Raw genomic sequence first — 19,383 nt, forward strand, 5'->3', positions numbered from 1 at the left:
TCCTTCAACAACCACTACTCATGGCAGGCTTCTTGAGAGACAACAAATACTACTTTGGGACAAATGATAATCCAGAACCTTATTTTTTCATTTAAATATACGGCGGATGATATACAAGTTTAAGGCGCTGAGTTATAAGTAAATGCAGCAAGTATCATTCTTGCTAAGTGCTAAACGAGAAATGAAAACTATGAACAACATAATCCCTTACTGTACAATTTCTGCTCTCACTGGGATGCCGACTGATGGGCTGGTTATACTGTAGCTTCCCGTTTGGATGAAGAATTAATCACAATACTCACGCTGGTAAAAAAAGAAAAAAGGCAACCAAAAAACGAAACAAGCGTCTTTTTGTGTCTTTCTTGCCATCTACGGTTTTAAGTTGAATGTCAAAGTTGACCAACTTTTTGGTTTATGGCCACAACCTTCTACTATACAAGTGAGAAGCATGATTTATAACCTATAATTAACTTTCACAAAGTCAGTATGTCAATAGGGCAGCACGGTGGCAGAGAGGTTAGTGCGTCTGCCTCACAATACGAAGGTCCTGAGTAGTCGTGAGATCAATCCCGGCCTTGGGATCTTTCTGTGTGGAGTTTGCATGTTCTCCCCGTGACTGCGTGGGTTCCCTCCGGGTACTTCGGCTTCCTCCCACCTCCAAAGACATGCACCTGGGGATAGGTTGATTGGCAACACTAAATTGTGTGAATGTGAGTGTGAATGTTGTCTGTCTATCTGTGTTGGCCCTGCGATGAGGTGGCGACTTGTCCAGGGTGTACCCCGCCTTCCGCCCGATTGTAGCTGAGATAGGCTCCAGCGCCCCCCGCGACCCTGAAGGGAATAAGCGGTAGAAAATGGATGGATGGAGTATGTCAATAGCTGCATAAGCCAGTTAGCTCACTGAGATCATGGCACCCCTATTAGTAGTTATTTGCCGTTAGCGCTTATAACAACAATATCGCTAATACTTGGTTAATATTCAGGTCACAAGATTTAAATGGGGTATTGTTGGTGGGTTTTGGAGGTTTTTTTTAGAGGGCTTTCAAGGGGAACTGCACTTTTTTGGAATTTTGCCTATCGTCACATTCATTATGAGAGACACGAAGACAAAAGGTGGGTTTTTTTTGCATTCTAACATGTAAAATGTAGCTAATGGGAGCAATCAATTCTACCTCTAAATCACTTTATAAATGTATTCAAAAACCGTCACCAATTCTTCATTTACGTTCTGTAACCTGTATATTAACCGAACTGTAGCGATATTGTTATTGTAAGAGCGAACACTGAGGAGCTCTTTTTCTAAAGTAGTAACACATCGGCATGCTTCGGTATTAGCCCTAAAAGCTAACAACAGCGAGCTTCTACGACAACACGAAACAGGTTTAAATTTGTAATGCACAACACAATGCGATACGACACCAATCTGTACTGACTGAAAAACATGAACAATCATATTACAGTATCTGTAAAGTAAAGCACACAATTAATGTTTTGTTTGCACACAGCTAGACAGACAGCGTATGATGTCCGTCATGGCACACAATTAATGTTTTGTTTGCACACAGCTAGCCAGACAGCGTATGATGTCCGTCATGATACACGCATGATGTGCTGCATGTATCATGATCAATATAAAGTGTCACTCACTCGATGGACAGTTGTCTTCTTAGTCCAGCTGGCCGGGGTCGTTTTCTCTGGTTTATTTGGGGTAAGCACGCCATTTATGTCGAAATAACATGTCTGTAAATTTCACATTTGCAGCTTCGAGTCGCTTTCACCTCACTCTTATCGGCTTCCGTGTGCTCCCACAATCCACCCTCTTCTTTGTGCTCGCTTCTAGAAGCAGGAGTTCATCCTCTGTTCATTCAGCTTCAAAAAGATTTGGTTGTGAATCTTCATTCGTCTAATTGTTTGTTACCAAGTCTGCCATGATTAGAACACACACAAGCGTTTTGTATCCGGAAGTAGGAACACACAGTCGGATATGCGCTGCTATGAAAACGGAAATCAATGCACGGAAGAAGTTGGTTTATTTGCATTAAATAAAATTATCAAAATTCGGTAAATATTTAACATATTAAATAATGTTATGAACGTGTTTGTTACTACAGCCTGTTGTTCACTATTCTTTATTTATTTTAAATTGCCTTTCAAATGTCTATTCTTGGTGTTGGGTTTTATCAAATAAATTTCCCCAAAAAATGCGACTTATACTCCAGTGCGACTTATATGTTTTTTTCCTTCTTTATTATGCATTTTCGGCCGGTGCGACTTATACTCCAGAGCGACTTATACTCCGAAAAATGCGGTATACAAAACTGATGGAGGGTTTTGAAGTTGTTTTAGAGGGCTTTGAAGGCTACAACGGTGACTCCCATTAGCCGCATCTTCCAAGCGTTTATCATCTTTAAAGTCCTAATTAAAAAAAAGACGTGTGTTCTTTTCTCTCATAATGGTTGTGAACGATAGGCAAAATTCCAAAAAAGTGCAGTTCCCATTTAAGGGCGGAATAGATTCAAGATTCAAGATTGTTTATTGTCATATGCACAGTTAAACAGACAGTTTGCTGTACAATGAAAAGATTACGACCATTAGCTGCATTGTTGGCCACCTCATACTTGTCGTACAGTATATTACAACTTATAATGCATACAAAAATAAAAATGTGTGTTTCTGTCCTACATATTATACCGGTACATTGTCTTACTAAATTCTCTGTGGAGCGCTTTGAGTTGATAAAAAAGTGCTATTTAAATCAAATTCATTTTTATTATTATGGGCATGATGCAATGCCAGCACCCATTCATTATTATTATTATTATTATTATAATGTAAAAGACACATTCATAACAACATGAACTCTCACATTATTAACTGTATCCATTCGGCATATATTGCACCAGTCCCCACATCTGCGGTCCCTTCCAGGGTTTCACGTTGTTTCCTTTGGATCCTTTTTTGCCCTGATGTAGGATCCGAGCCGAAGGTGCCGTTGTGGCTTGTGCAGCCCTTTTAAACGTTTGTGATTAAGGGCTATGTAAGTAAACTTTGATTGATTGATACTAAAAAATTCCCACAGGAATTTTGATGGGCCTACTTGCTATCTGTGCCCTAAAACTCTGGCCTGGGGTCGGTCAAGGCCGGCTTACTTCTGAAATGGTATACACTCTCTAATGCTAGCATACTAATATTAGACGTTAACATACTTTCAAGATGGCGCCAAGCATCAAAATCCATGATTTTTAGCTGTAACCATAAACAATTTGCGAAAACGTTTCCATAAAGTGTTAGCATGCTTACATTAGCATGATGATATAGGACAAAGTAGCGTATTTCCAAGATAGCGACAAGTATTATAATGCACTATTTTGTAAACATACAAAATTAGCTGAACAGCTAGCATAAAACATTACATGTTAGTATACTTCCAAGATTGCGGCAAGTATCAAAATTCATGATTTTTAGGTTTAAACATACATCACACGTTAACTGTCAGCATGCTTGCTCGACAGCAAACTTGGGCATACACCACCTCCTGCCGGCGCTCACCTCTTTCTGGTGGCGACCCAGCCAAAGCAGCATGAACATAAACTTTTTAGCAAGAGATAAAGTAGACAAGTGTCGGAATTAAATTAGATAATAAGCACCGAGCTATGTGAAAGTATGGCTGAGCAACAAGAAGAGGTAACCTTGCTACATTCTGCTGTTTCCTGAAAAAAGCGATTGGGAAAAGTGGTGTACTAATTCAATGGGCCCAGGGGTACCCATTAAATGGGCCCATAGGAATCCTTTTCTGGAATAGCGTAACACAAAATGTTCTAAAAATGAAGTGCCGCTGTAGCCACAATCAGGACCTTTCTGACGATATAAGATATGTTGGGGTTTGTTGGCTGGTTTGTCTCTTATTAATTGCGAGAGTTTGTAATGAAAGAATAATAATATAAGTTGAAGTCCAAGCAATAATAAGATGGGCTGCGTGCAATGCAAGCACCCATTGGGCGATTGCTTTGTAGCAGGCTCATAAATATGTATAAAACCCAAAACCAGTGAAGTTGGCACGTTGTGTAAATGATAAATAAAAACAGAATACAATGATTTGCAAATCCTTTTCAACCTATATTCAATTGAATACACTGCAAAGACAAGATACTTAACATTCGAACTGGTAAACTTAATTTTTTGCAAATATTAGCTCATTTGGAATTTGATGCCTGCAACGTGTTTCAAAAAAGCTGGCACAAGTGGCAAAAAAGACTGAGAAAGTTGAGGAATGGTCATCAAACACTTATTTGGAACATCCCACAGGTGAATAGGATAATTGGGAAACAGGTGGGTACCATGATTGGGTATAAAAGCAGCTTCCTTGAAATGCTCAGTAATTCACAAACAAGGAGGGGGCGAGGGTCACCACTTTGTGAACAAATGTGTGAGCAAATTGTCGAACAGTTTAAGAACAACATTCCTCAAAGAGCTATTGCAAGGAATTTGGAGATTTCACCATCTACGGTCTGTAATATCATCAAAAGTTTCAGAGAATCTGGAGAAAGGCCGAAAACCAACATTGAATACCCGTAACCTTCGATCCCTCAGGCTGTACTGCATCAAAAACCGACATCAGTGTGTAAAGGATATCACCACATGGGCTCAGGAGCACTTCAGAAAACCACTGTCAGTAACTACAGTTTGTCGCTACATCTGTAAGCGCAAGTTAAAGCGCTACTGGCGAAGTTGGTAGAGTGGTCGTGCCAGCAATCGGAGGGTTGCTGGTTACTGGGGTTCAATCCCCACCTTCTACCATCCTAGTCACGTCCGTTGTGTCCTTGGGCAAGACACTTCACCCTTGCTCCTGATGGCTGCTGGTTAGCGCCTTGCATGGCAGCTCCCGCCATCAGTGTGTGAATGTGTGTGTGAATGGGTGAATGTGGAAATACTGTCAAAGCGCTTTGAGTACCTTGAAGGTAGAAAAGCGCTATACAAGTATAACCCATTTATCATTTATTTATTTACTATGCAAAGCGAAAGCCATTTATCAACAACACCCAGAAACGCCGCCGGCTTCGCTGGGCCCAAGCTCATCTAAGATGGACTGATGCAAAGTGAAAAAGTGTTCTGTGGTCTGACGAGTCCACATTTCAAATTGTTTTTGTAAACTGTGGACGTTGTGTCCTCCGGACCAAAGAGGAAGAGAACCATCTGGATTGTTATAGGTGCAAAGTTCAAAAGCCAGCACCTGTGATGGTATGGGGGTGTATTAGTACCCAAGGCATGGGTAACTTACACATCTGTGAAGGCACCATTAATGCTGAAAGTTACATACAGGTTTTGGAGCAACATATGTTGCCATCCAAGCAGCGTCTTTTTCATGGACGCCCCTGCTTATTTCAGCAAGACAATGCCAAGTTGCATTCTGCACGTGTTACAACAGTGTGGCTTAGTAGTAAAAGAGTGCGGGTACTAGACTGGCCTGCCTGTAGTCCAGACCTGTCTCCCATTGAAAATGTGTGGCGCATTATGAAGCCTAAAATACCACAACGGAGACCCCGTAGTGTTGAACAACTTAAGCTGTACATCAACCAAGAATGGGGAAGAATTCCACCTGGAAAAACTTAAAAAATCGGTCTCCTCAGTTCCCAAACGTTTACTGAGTGTTGTTAAAAGGAAAGGCCATGTAACACAGTGGTAAAAATGCCCCTGTGTCAACTGTTTTGCAATGTGTTGCTGCCATTAAATTCTAAATTAATGATTATTTGCAAAAAAATAATTAAGTTTCTCAGTTCAAACATTAAATATCTTGTCTTTGCAGTCTATTCAATTGAATATAAGTTGAAAAGGGTTTGCAAATCATTCTATTCTGTTTTTATTTATCACTGGTTTTTGGTGTCGTACAATATTACTGTGTTTTGGTCATTTTAAGCATTACGGGAACTTTTTTCCTGGGCGCATTGATTTCATTGCCCCTGCAACGGACTGAGTTCCTACTTCCAGCAACAAATGTGTGTGTTCTAATTATGGCAAACTTTGTAATAGACCACTATTTTTGGCAAATGAAGATTCACAACCTTATCTTTTTTAACCTGAATATACAGATTATGAACTATTGGTTATAGAAGCTGAGAGGGTAAAGCGTTAGAGCAGACAGGAGCTGAGAAACTTGGGATCTACCGGTACATTGCGTTGTAAATGTGGAGATTGCCAAGCTATAAGCCATAAATTATTCATACTGTACAAAAAGAAAAGGAGAACTTGTAATGTGTGTGCGATGGAAGAAAACGTAGGTGGAGTAATACAATGAATCCTTTCTGTATGCAGCATTCGGTAGAAAAAGTTTGGACACCAAATCAGAACAATACTTCATACTAAAAATGTGTTTCTTTCTAACTACATGTTGCAGCTGGCTGAAAGATATGGAATGGACTTCTTTGAGACCAGTGCATCTACCAGCAACAACATTGACAAGGTAAGCAAAAAATCAGGTAAATGGGCTCAGATCTTATACATCTTACTATGTTTTGTATTTATATGTCATTTTCAGTCGTTCACTCATGTGGCAAAACAAGTGCTGCAGGCTCACAAGACAGACGTGGACAACCTGTTGGGTTCGCTGGATGATTATTTAAACAAGGCTGCGCTGGATGAAAGCAGTCAAGATCACGTCAACAGCATTCAGAGGGTCTGTGGCTGTTAAAGACAATCTTTTAAAAATGGTATTTCCTACGTTTTACTTTTTCTTTTCTGCTGGGTTTCAAAATTAACTGTACACAGTTTACCACCATGTACCAACAGAGGGCTGTAATGTTCCACTAAGGTTCAACGTTATCTGTACTAATCATATTCCCCGCCCATTAACTTATAATGTATTGCTGGTTTGTAAAGAGAGTTAGAGGAAGAAGTTAAATTATTAACACTATGAAACCTGAGGTTGCACTAGTTTACACATGCAGTTAAGGTGATCCCGCTTGTGTTTATTTTATTTCTGACTGCAGTACATTTATATTTAACATGTAACAATTATTGGCACCGGGATTAAATTACATTTTTCAGCTTCTGCCCAAGATGTTTTAACTTTAGCTGAAGAATTGAATGTATTATGTTGAGCTAAATAAATATAATGTTTAAAAATTCATGGACCAATGGAGAGTGGGTTCATGTTTCACTGAGGTCTTTTTTCATCAACATGTTACATATTTAATGACTAATATGTTGTCGGAGACTTCAAAATTTAACTTTTCCACACTTTTAAAAAGTGCATCTATGCAACTGTTAAAAACAAGGTAACTTCTTATTCCAATAAGGTAAACCAACACATTTTAAAGTGGTGTTATGCATCATTTTGAATAAGAGTATAGAATGTGCTGAGTATATCAGTTTCCCTGCAGAGCCATGTCTAACCACCCCCACGTAGCAGCTCCTCCTTCACCACTCAGGTACTTCCTCACCTGAAGGTCCAACCTCTCTCAAGTGCACTTCTCTGCCGCTGAGGATGTCGTTCATCGTCAAGACCTTCTATGACCTGAAGGCCACCACGCTGGAGGGCGACCTGGTGGACTTCAACGTGTTCCGAGGGCGGGTGGTGCTGATAGAGAATGTGGCCTCGCTCTGAGGCACCACCAGCCAGGACTTCAGCCAGCTCAACCATCTCCAGAGCAAGTATCCACATCGGCTGGTGGTCCTGGCATTCCCCTGTAACCAGTTTGGATATCAGGTCAGTTAAAAAGTTGTATCTTCTCAATTTCCAGTATTATAGAAATGAAACTAGTGTATACTTTGGAGTAGTAAGTGTACAGTGAGCTGTCCAAAGTGTGAATATTTCATGTGAGCACCATTGATCTCTAGCACTGCCTTAAGCCACTTGAGCAAGGAATTCCACATAGTTGCACCGGTTGTTACTATAGTTAGTAATTAACAGGGTTCGTAAGGGTGCTTAAAAACCTTGAAAATGCTTGGATTTTAATGTTGTGTTTTCAAGGTTTGAAAAATGCTTGAATTTTGGGTGAAGTGCTTGTAAATGCTTGGAAATGTTCATCAAATGTATCTGCAGTCTCAATAGGCTAATTATAAAATGGCAAACAAATAAGTTTCCTTAAAAATGAAAGCCATACGCTTGATCTGTTGGCTTTGCACGAGCCCTTACATTAGGTTGTTGTCATGCCAGAGCCGTATGTTCGGCTCTTTGTCGCCCCCAAAATGACAGTGGTGCATCGGTCCATCATGCCGGGAGGTTGTCATTTTAATGAACATATTTATGCATGAATTATGATACAATCAAACAAGTAAACAATATTAATTAGTTATTTCTTGTAAGGAATGATGTACACATGAATGATGATGATGATGATGATACAAAAAAACAAGTAAACAACGTTTGCAAACACCAATGACATTGAATAGTCTACAGAAACACTGCTTCATTTTCTATGCCTCATTCAGTTCATGATAAGTGCTGGTTCAATGTTAGGCTTAGGTTTTAGCAGATTTTCCGTATTTTTCCTACAGACAGCATTTGGTGACCTCAAACTTCATTTTTTGAAGTCACTTCCTGTTTCACACGTCACGCGCCTGACTGACTGTTTTCGACGTGGGGCTGTCGAGTTTGACGATCACCTTGTGCAAAACCAGCACATCTTTTTTGTACTTTTTTGGCTTCGGTGTGTCACTGTGCCGTGACACTTTGCAGTTTGTGTCGATCGGTGCTCCGGGCTAGCACACCAAAGCCGGCTAGCATTAGCAGCCTGACATACGGAGGTGGGATTTTTTCTTCTGTTGCTGGATGCGTTGGCATATAGACCATCATAATGCCTCCACCAAGGAAAAGCCCGAGGAGATGAGGCTCGCACTCCACTCCCTGTGCAGCGATGTGACTGCGGTCAGAGCGCAGCAGGGGCAGCTTCTTGGGCTACTAGAGGAGGTGAAACAGCTACGCCTCCAGAACGTGGAGAAGGACCGGCGCATTGTGGATCTGGAGCGGCGAGTGGACGAGCTCGAGCAATACTCCCGCATGAATGATGTGGTCATCACCGGCATCAAAAATAAGCCGCGGACAGCGGGGAGCCCAGCGAGCAGGAGATACAGTTGCTGGAGCAGCAGGTGGCTTCCTATTTCTAGAGCAGGGGGATAGAGATGGACCTGAAGCACATCGAGGTTTGTCACACTGCCCATGAGGAACCAGAGACCACCAGCTGTCATCATGAGATTCACAAACAGGAAAAAGAAAATCGCACTATTGAAGCAAGGACGCAAACTGAAAGGTACAAATGTTTTCATAAATGAACACTTGACAAAGAAAAATGCTGACATTGCAAGTATCGCACGACAACTTAAAAGGCAAAGCAAGATTCAACAAACCTGGGTAACGAACTGTAAGATCTTCATCAAACTAAATGGGACGCCGGAGGAAGCAAAAGTCTTGGTGGTGAGGAAAATAGAAGATCTTGATAAGTATTGACATTGATGCAGTACTTGGTATCAATGTAGCTTTGTGACTTCTACATCATCTCAATGCTACCCACACCAAGAACACAGACCACACCAAGTATTGATCTGGACATGTTACAGAAGATCCTACAACATCAACAAAAAGAACTGGACATGTGTGAGTATCAAGAGCACGCCACAACAGAGACTGATATGGAGATAGATCCTGATAATAATTTTTTCTCTGCGATTGTAAAAAACTGTAATTATTTTACCTGTGAAAGCAGTGTAAAATCAGAAGATAGTCTGTCAATAATACATTTCAATAGTCGAAGCATGTACACTAACTTTGAGGCTATCAAGGATTACTTGAAAGAATTTAGTCATCCATTTACCATTATTGCAATTACTGAAACCTGGTTCAACAATGATAAAGGTATTGATTTTAGTCTGAATGACTATGAATTAAGATACATAAACAGAATAAATAAAATAGGAGGGGTCGCATTGTACATTCATAAATCTGTTACATTTAAAGTTTTAGCAAACATGACCATAGCAGTCGATGGATTATTTGAATGTTTAACAGTGGAAATCCTAAATGACAAAAAGACAAATATCTTCATGAGTTGTGTATACCGGGCACCTGGTTCAAGCATAGACACTTTCAATGAGTGGATGGGTAAACTATTTTCCTCTGTGAACCATAAAACAATATTTATCTGTGGTGATTTTAACATTGATTTGTTAAACTCAACCAAGCAAAAACATGTTGATGACTTCATTGACACAATGTACAGCTTGTCTCTATATCCAACCATAACCAAACCAAGCAGAATAACAACACATAGTGACACAATCATCGACAACATTTTTACTAACCTTATGGGAAATCAAGTCACCAGTTGTCTATTTATATGTGATATCACTGACCATTTACCTGTTTTTACTTTATATGACTGTCATCTCAAGAAAACCAAAGACACTATGGCAAAAATCTCTAAACAAATAACAACTGAGGAAACAATCTGTGCCCTAAACAATAGTTTAGCAGTTCAGAATTGGACTTCAGTATACAGAAAACCAAATGTGGACAGTGCTTATTGTAATTTTTTAGACATCTTTACTTCCCTGCATAACAAACATTGCCCCGTGAAAGAATATTTTATAAAAGGAAAAAAATTAAATAGCCGTTGGATCAAAAAAGGGATAGATAATGCCTGTAAAAAGAAAAACAATCTCTACAAACTTTTCATCAAAATAAAAACAAAATAAGTCAAACAACGATACAAGAAGTACAAAAATAAATTAACTGATATTATAAGAACAAGCAAACTGTTATATTATCAAAAAAACTATATGAAAACAAAAACAATATAAAAGGAACTTGGGATGTTTTGAATAGTTTAATCAAACAAGGATATTCAAAGTTGACATATCCTGATTACTTAATTGATGAAAACGGTGAAGATTATAATATGAGTAATGTAGTGAATAAATTCAATAGTTTTTTTGTAAATGTTGGTCCTAAATTGGCTGTTGATATCCCAGACAATGGAGTTACAAAATCATCTATTGAACATAATTCTTCGTCATTTTTCCTCTCAGCTACAAATGAGCAGGAAGTGACAAACATTGTGCGGAAGTGTAAAAGTAAGTGCTCCACTGACTGCCATGATATCAACATGATATTGGTTCAAAAAGTTATACTGAATATTGTAAAACCCTTAACTTATATATGTAACCTATCATTCCAGACTGGCTGCTTTCCAAGTCAAATGAAAATCGCTAAGATAACTCCGCTCTTCAAAAGTGACAGCAAACACGCTTTCACCAATTACAGACCAATCTCTCTTTTGCCTCAGTTCTCAAAAATCTTAGAGAAACTATTTAACTCTCGACTCTTTTCTTGAGAAGCATCATATAATCAATGGCGGTCAGTATGGCTTTAGGTCCAAACGAACAACCTCAATGACGATAACTGAAGCTATTGAAGAAATTCTTAATGCAATGGAGCATAAAATATATACAGTTGGTATTTTTATTGATCTAAAGAAAGCCTTTGATACCATTAATCATTCAATTCTACTAGATAAAATGGAAAGATATGGAATTAGGGGGCTGGCTGGTGACTGGTTAAAAAGTTATTTAACAGGGAGGGTACAGTTTGTAAAAATGGGTCAATTTTTATCTGATACTCTTGGCATTGCTTGTGGTGTCCCCCAAGGGTCCGTGTTGGGGCCAAAACTGTTTAATGTATATATTAATGATATGTTTAATACATCCAAAGTACTGAAATGTATACTATTTGCAGACGACACAAATATATTCTACAGTAGTGATGACTATAATGAGCTCATAAATACAGTAAACACAGAACTAAACATAGTAAAAAAATGGTTGGACACAAATAAATTATCTTTGAATATAAATAAAACTAAGATAGTGATGTTAGGAAAACGCAACATAACGTCTGAACAGAAAATAAGTATTGATGGTACCCAAATTAAAATCGTAAATGAGAATACATTTTTGGGAGTAATAATTGATAGTAAACTATCATGGAAACCTCATGTCAGACACATTAAAACAAAAATCTCCAAAAGCCTCTCAATTATAAACAAAGCAAAACTATACCTCAATGAAAATGCACTCCGTACTCTATACTGCACTTTGGTACTCCCATACCTTACATACTGTGTTGAAGTATGGGGGAATACTTGCCACAACACAATTAATCCTCTGATCATATTACAGAAAAGAGCAGGGCGGATCATTCACAAAGTTGGTTATTTAGAACATACTCATAATCTGTTTATGCAATCAAAGTTGCTCAAATTTGATGACCTTGTTAAATATAATACATTAATAATCTTATATAAAGCATTTAAGAAATTATTGCCGCCTAATCTACAACGTTTTTTATAAGACGAGTGCAGGCTCATAACTTGAGAGGCTTTGGATATTTCTTATTGCCGAGAGCTCAAACCACTCGTAAACGTTTTTGTGTGTCTGTATGCGGAGTAAAACTATGGAACAAACTGGTCTTACAACACAAGCTATGCCAAACTATTAATCGATTTAAACTATTATACAAACATGGGGTCTGGTTCAAATATAGAGATGAGGGTCTTTAATTTGACCTGCTGTTGTACTCTGTCTCAAAGTGTTAACATTAACAATGTTTCCTTACCATTATTGCTATGTTGTCTATTACCATTGTTGGCTTTTTGTCTATTACCATTGTTGGTATATTCATTATTCCTACATTGTTGATACAAATTTTTGTTTCAGTGTAATACTTATTGTTACCTGTGGTAATGCCACTATAATACAACATCTGTATTATAATCCTTGAACAAAGTAACAGTGAAACTCATGTGAATAATCACTAAATGGAGAACTGGGGTGGGATTAAATAAATTATCTTCTTCCCACTCCCTTTCAGCCAAAACTGGACAATCATGCATTACATACTATACATTACCTTTTGCACTATATTAATGTATATTATAATGTGTTGTCAACTTTGTACTTTTTTATGTCATTGCCTGAAATAAAAATAAAAAAATAAAAAAAATGAACAACAAGGCTATGGATTGATTCACACTGGTTTTCGCCGTTTGAAGGGTACTGGAAAAACTGGAAAATTGATTTTGAAAGTCTTTAAAAAGTGCTTGAATTTAGCCATGGAAAAGGTGTACAAAGCCTGTATAAATGTATGGCTTATCTTGAAAATGTTTGGGATCCTTATTGGAAAACGTCCATGTCGCCCAGTTTCAACACAAAGTTCTGTTGTAAACGTTGGTTTGCCCCAAAACAGAGAGCACGGTCTACCAAGTTCCCTCATGATAAAATGTGTGTGGTGCACTTTTGCGAAATATGCTTTGCAAAAAGGGCAGCACGGTGGGTAAGAGTTAGTGCATGTGCCTCACAATGCGAAGGTCCTGAGTTCAATCCCGGGCTCTGGATTTTTCTGTATGGAGTTTGCATGTTCTCCCCATGACTGCGTGGGTTCCCTCCGGGTACTCCGGCTTCCTCCCACCTCCAAAGACATGCACCTGTGGATAGGTTGATTGGCAATACTAAATTGGCCCTTGTGTGTGAATGTGAGTGTGAATGTTGTCTCTGTGTTGGCCCTGTGATGAGGTGGCGACTTCTCCAGGGTGTACCCCGCCTTCCGCCCGATTGCAGCTGAGATAGGCTCCAGCACCCCCCGCGACCCCAAAAGGGACAAGCGGTAGAAAATGGATGGATGGATGGCATTGCAAAAATAATTACAGAATGAATGGTTTTTTTTTACAGGAGAATTGTACCAATGCTGAGATCCTAAATTCACTCCAACATGTACGTCCAGGAGGAGGATTCCAACCTAACTTCACCGTCTTTGAGAAGTGTGACGTGAACGGATCAAACACTCATCCCGTCTTCGCCTATCTCAAAGACAAACTCCCATATCCTGAAGATGACCCCACATCTCTCATGCAGGACCCCAAATATTTGGTTTGGAGTCCTGTCAATAGGACGGACGTGTCCTGGAACTTTGAAAAGTTCCTCATAGCACCCGAGGGAGAGCCGTTTAAAAGATACAGCAAAACGTTCCCCACCGTTAACATAGAGCCTGATATTAAGAGATTATTAAAACTAACCAAAACTTGAGAATGAGGACTTTTTAATCCACATGTTTGAGTCTTATTTCATGAAGGTGATATTTTTTAAAAACAAAAGACTTATCATCTGATGCTCCATAAGTGCTTAAAGGTGGTGGATGCATAAAGTCAACCCCTCTGTTCTCAATTGAGCTAATAAAGTAAATGTGTTATGTGTTTGCCTAGCCAGCAGATGGGGCTATACACTTGATTAAACAGATACGATGCTGCAATGCTTTTAATCAACATTCACCTCACACACTTGCAAGATTATGGCTTGCAGGAAGATGTTTCATAGCTTGTTTACATGTTTCAAAAACAGTTTTTTAGACATTTTCTCTGTGCTTGTGATGCAAGCTTTCAATAAACAGGACACGACTGCTGCACAATTAAATGAATTAACAGCTCAATCAATAGTTTTAAGAAATTAATTGCATGAGACAACATATCAGAAATGCTAATTATGACATTCAACTATCTATTCGACCGCAACCTGTAAAGGATATCAATAAATCTACCTAATGTTATGGCCATATCATTGCACCTAAATATACTTTACTCCCAGAATGTTTTGCATCATCTGCATGCCACATTTAGCTTTTGTGGAAATTCTGCCATAGTTTAGCAGACTTCCTAAGATATATGCATGCCACAGTCAATGCTTAACTATAACACATCATCCTCTCTTCATGCAGTTTGCTCATGTCTGTCGACACACAGTCGGCCTATGTATTGTCTACAGCCTAGTAGAAGTGATCTTCTGCACTACTCCTCACCTAATGGCTGCCATGGACCACACTGGTTGTAGCCTCTATTGCCATTTCAGTTGTCTCTTACAAATATAGTAATGCTCAGTTTTGATTGACACTGTCAGAGAGCTATTGATTTAACATGTTACAATTTGGTTAGAACTCTATTGCATTTCAATTTTGTTTACATGAGATACTAGAATGAGGATAATGTGTACCTAATCATGTAAAGATCGTTTATACCAAGCTTTGCGTTTCCAAATTTATAGGACGATTAGAAATCATTTCTAAGCTATATCTTAACTTGTTTTTATTTGTCTTTCAAATGGTCAATTTGAAAATCTCGCTCGTGTCCACATTTTCTTCAAAGTAGACATAAAGAAACGACGTCATAACTTCCGTTGGTTCTTTTACCGACAGAGTGAGTGCTCTTCATTTCTTCCCGCCGTACACACACCACAGGTGAGCCCTGTCAGCCCTGTTGCCACGGGAACGTTTTGCTTTCTCCTCTCGGGCTTTCTCGCGAGACTTGGAGGAAAGCAGACGATAGGCAGGCAGAGCGAATGAGCTCATCCTTTCAGCAGCTGCATAGCGGAGCGAGGCAAAGCTGTAACTTTCTATCAAACTTCCAAGTTGCGCCTCGGCGGGAGGCGTGGGGCCATCTTTGGTTACAAAGCCAAGTGGACGCTCCACGATTGCCATTAGAATACAACATGGAGGAGAAGCGGGTCGCCTGCGCTGTTAATGTCACGGACGCGTGAGAGCTCGAGTGTAACAAAAGAAAGGAAAGACGGCGCTTCGTCTTCGTCTTTTGTCCAAAAGAAGAAGGAGGAGGGAAAGGCAGAACGAAGGTGAGTGGATTGTGGTGCACTGGTCACACTCGCGTACACGTGTGCCGCCGCCACCGTGGAGGACGAAGCAAATAAGGTGCAGCGATGAGTCAGTGTGGAGCCATGTTTTCTTGATTTTTTAACTCTAAAATAGAGGTGAGAAAGGTTCCGGTAGAAAACGAACTTCACCAAGGCTATCCAAAATACGCATTGTACCCAGGAGTGCTCTGGGGTCCCATTCACAGGTGGTACCATGAACGTCACACCACAGTAGACGTATGCTTCCGTGCTACTTCAGGAACATCTGTATTTGTTTTATTTTCATGTTTACAGTCATGCTGTGTGCGAGTGAATGTTTGTAACATTGTTGACTTGTGCTTGCATGTTGGTACTATGTTTTCTTGTGTGAGACATGTCATATAACATGAACACTTAAATAACAGTCCATGACAGTTACTCGTCACATGTCTGTAGATGTGGGCGCTCATTCACAGGTGTTACAGTGAACGTTACATCATAGTAACTTAATTTAAGAACACCTGTCAACAAAATGACTCAGTATCGGATGTGTATCAGTATCAGTTATGCCTGCCTGCCCCGAGCATTAAGCTTGACTGTGTGCAACTGAATGCTAGTTTATAATGTTGTTGTGCTTTTACGTTGTTCACTAACCCTTTTTGAAACCTTCCTTGTTTCAAATCTGACAGACCACATTTCAAGAAAATATTACTTTTCTGTGTTGACCCTGTGATGAGGTGGCGACTTGTCCAGGGTGTACCCCGCCTACCGCCTGAATGCAGCTGGGATAGGCTCCAGCACCCTCGTGCCCCTGAAGGGGACAGGCGGTAGAAAATGGATGGATCGATTACTTTTTTGTAGGGGTGTAACAATTAATTTTAACTACAATTCGATTCAATATTTGTGATTGCCGATATGATTCAGGGACGTTCCAAAGCGATTCAGTGAGTTGAAATCGATTCAGTAACTTTTCAGCCAAATAAAATCAACCGGTGTTACTGTGAAATAAATACTACATACTGAACACTGCATGTTAGGTTTCTTGTATTCTGTTATATTTTGTAAGGGAATTAGATATAAATGAGTTATGGATATGAACAAGCAACTAGACAATTAATGGCCAATGCAGTCACATCTTATTTGAATAAAGTACAACCATCACTTTAGGTTGAATTAGCAAGAAGAAACCTTTTCTGCTCACATTTTCAACATTCAAGCAATTTTCAATTAATGTACAGTAACCAACATTTTAACAGTAGATTTACCTGCTAAATGAAGTTCCTCGACTCCGCCTTACAGTATCTGATGGACGGCCGCGTCCCAGGTGTGCGTAAGCATGATGCCCCCTCATCCCTGTTGATGAGGTTGGTTTCTCCCTTTCTAAATTCCATAGCCCCCTTGATCCATCTCTTGTATTTATTTGTTTCTGATTAAAGCACTTCTCATTGGCTGCTAGTTGTTGTCGTTTCACTTTGTGTTCTGGAAATCGACGCATCACTTCTTTTGTGGCTCAAAGGTGTGTTGCGGCTTTATATTATTGTGTTGTGTCGTTTGACTTTGTTGTGGCTTTTGCAATCTTGCTATAGCTAAATGTTTTGTGTTGTAATTAATGATATCGTCTTGTTACGTTAGCGTTTGTTGTGACCTTTCTCGACCACCGGAGCTATCCACCATTTTTGTTTTCATGAGGCCACTGAGGGGCAAATAGACTTAAAGGGGAACTGCACTTTTTTGGAATGTTACCTATCGTTCACAATAATAATTACAAGTCTTTTTTTTTAGGTTTCTTAAGATAATAAAAAATGCTTGCAAGATGCGGTGAATGGAAGTCACCTATCTAGCCTTGAAAGTCTTTAAAACAACTTCAAAATCCTCCTTCGATGTTTTATATATACACCGCAAATCTGTATATAAAGTAGTACCAGTATCAGACACATTCATACTAATATGTGTAGTGTGTACAATATTTACCGTATTTTGGAAATTTTAAGCATTGATTGAACTAATTCCTCACTGCCGGCAACAAATTCTGCATACAAACATGAGTGTTTTTTTAATCATGGCAGACTTCATAATAGACAAGGAAGATGACTATTTTTGGACAAATGAGGATTCAAAACCTTATTTTTTTTAAGCTGAACATGTGGAAGATTAACTACTTTTTCTAGAAGTGAGCACGAAAAGACAATGAAACTTTGGAGCAGATGGAAGCCGAGAGAGTGAGGTCGGCGTCACTGTGACGCTGCAAATGTGGAGCTTAGAGCCAAGCTATGGTGACATAAATGGAGTCCTTACCCAAAATCAGTTGGAAAAAACATCCCTGGCCAACTGGACCAAACACACAACTGTCCATCGAGTAAGTCACTATAATATCGAACATGATACATGCAGCACGTCATGCGTGTTAGTACAACTACATTGCATATGCTATCGAGCTAGCTGTGTACAAACAAAACATAAAATATGGGCTAAAACTTTACAGATACTGTAATAGGATTGTTCATGTTTTTCAGTCAGTACAGATTTGTGTCTTATCTCATTGTGTTGTGCACTACAAACTGAAACACGATTCGGGTGCTGGCAAAGAAGCTATCTTATCTCTTGCCGTAACTAGCTCACGGTTAATACCGTAGCACGCCAACTTGTTAGTACGCTAGAAATAAGTTCCTTTGTATTCGCTCTTACAAAAACAATGTCGCTGCAGCTTGGTTATTATACAGGTTACAGAACGTAAATTAAGTATTTTTAGCGGTTTTTGAATGCATTTTTAATGTGATTTAGAAGTAGAATTGATTGCTCCCATTAGCTGCATTGTTAGCTAACTAGTATGAGCCGATTTTTAAATGCTGGACTGCGAACGAAAAAATATAATTTGTCTTCTTGTCTCTCCTAAGTATTGTGAAAGATAGGCAAAAAAAAAAAAAAGTGCAGTTCCCCTTTAGCGTTTAATGTCCTTATCATTAAAAGTGCTAAACTTCATATAAAGCCTGCCATTCTTAAATCCAAAGTTTTCCTTTTTGTAACTTATCAAATCCCTTTTAAAACAATCTTGGATCGATCCCTGTCTTCTGGAAGGCAAACTTGCCGAGCACAGATCAATTTAATAGAAATTTAGGAATATAAATTGATCAATCGAAATATCGATCAATTGTTACACTCCTACTTTTCTGTTTAGTTAGTGTATACCATTCCACTGTGTGACAACCCACCAGGCCCTCAGTATTCAAAAGGCACTTTACCTTATATAACCTTCCAATCTAGGCCTGAATCATAGTGCTTGTTGCTGTCAAGCAAAAAAGGGGGTCTTTGGAGTTCAGCTCCGGACAAGGATCAGAATCGTTGACATTCTTTTAAGGCTTAGTTGAGCCACAGTGGCATGATTTATCACAATGCCATCTTCACTTTGTGACTCTAATCTCTTGCTTTGTCTGCTTCAATTGCATCTTATTGTAACCATTATTTATATTACTTTCTTTCTTGTTGTTTGGAGTTCTTGGGAATCATAAGCAGCTGCTACATATCATCACAGAGGAAAGTATGCATGCTCTACTTTAATATAGTGCTGGCCAAGGTTAAGGAAATACAGCATTGTTCAGGCTGCACAGCTCATGTTGAGACTAGTTTACAGTCCTGTCAATAGGATTGTGAAACAAGAAAAATCCCAGTGGAATTATCAAATTGTTGCTAACCTGTAGTCTGGTTTTTGTTTTTGTTGGTAACTTTGAG

General features: G+C 39.2%; 3 protein-coding genes across 5 annotated transcripts in view; all 3 read left to right on the top strand.

Moving 5' to 3' along the window:
• LOC133646655 (ras-related protein Rab-15-like) overlaps window positions 1-7,121 on the top strand; it is a 65,625-nt gene extending 58,504 nt beyond the window's left edge. The window contains exons 6-7 of the mRNA XM_062042248.1: window positions 6,392-6,457; window positions 6,533-7,121. Of these exons, the coding sequence (XP_061898232.1) occupies window positions 6,392-6,457; window positions 6,533-6,685 (219 nt within the window). The 3' untranslated portion in view covers window positions 6,686-7,121. The remainder of the gene's footprint in view (window positions 1-6,391; window positions 6,458-6,532) is intronic.
• Window positions 7,122-7,223: 102 nt separating this feature from the next.
• Window positions 7,224-14,354, top strand: gpx2 (glutathione peroxidase 2). Its single transcript, XM_062042249.1, has 2 exons — window positions 7,224-7,702; window positions 13,717-14,354. Exons 1-2 carry the CDS (start codon window positions 7,481-7,483, stop codon window positions 14,068-14,070), a joined length of 576 nt encoding a protein of 191 aa, XP_061898233.1. The 5' UTR covers window positions 7,224-7,480; the 3' UTR covers window positions 14,071-14,354.
• A 921-nt stretch (window positions 14,355-15,275) lies between these two features.
• Window positions 15,276-19,383, top strand: part of LOC133646659 (signal-induced proliferation-associated 1-like protein 1) — a 182,389-nt gene continuing 178,281 nt past the window's right edge. For 2 of the 3 annotated variants that reach the window (XM_062042255.1, XM_062042257.1), the window contains exon 1: window positions 15,276-15,660. The gene's annotated coding sequence lies outside the window, so the exon portion shown is untranslated. The remainder of the gene's footprint in view (window positions 15,661-19,383) is intronic. The other variant, XM_062042254.1, reaches the window with a different exon arrangement.

This window comes from Entelurus aequoreus, linkage group LG03 (assembly GCF_033978785.1).
Source record: "Entelurus aequoreus isolate RoL-2023_Sb linkage group LG03, RoL_Eaeq_v1.1, whole genome shotgun sequence".
Taxonomy (NCBI): Eukaryota; Metazoa; Chordata; class Actinopteri; order Syngnathiformes; family Syngnathidae; genus Entelurus; species Entelurus aequoreus.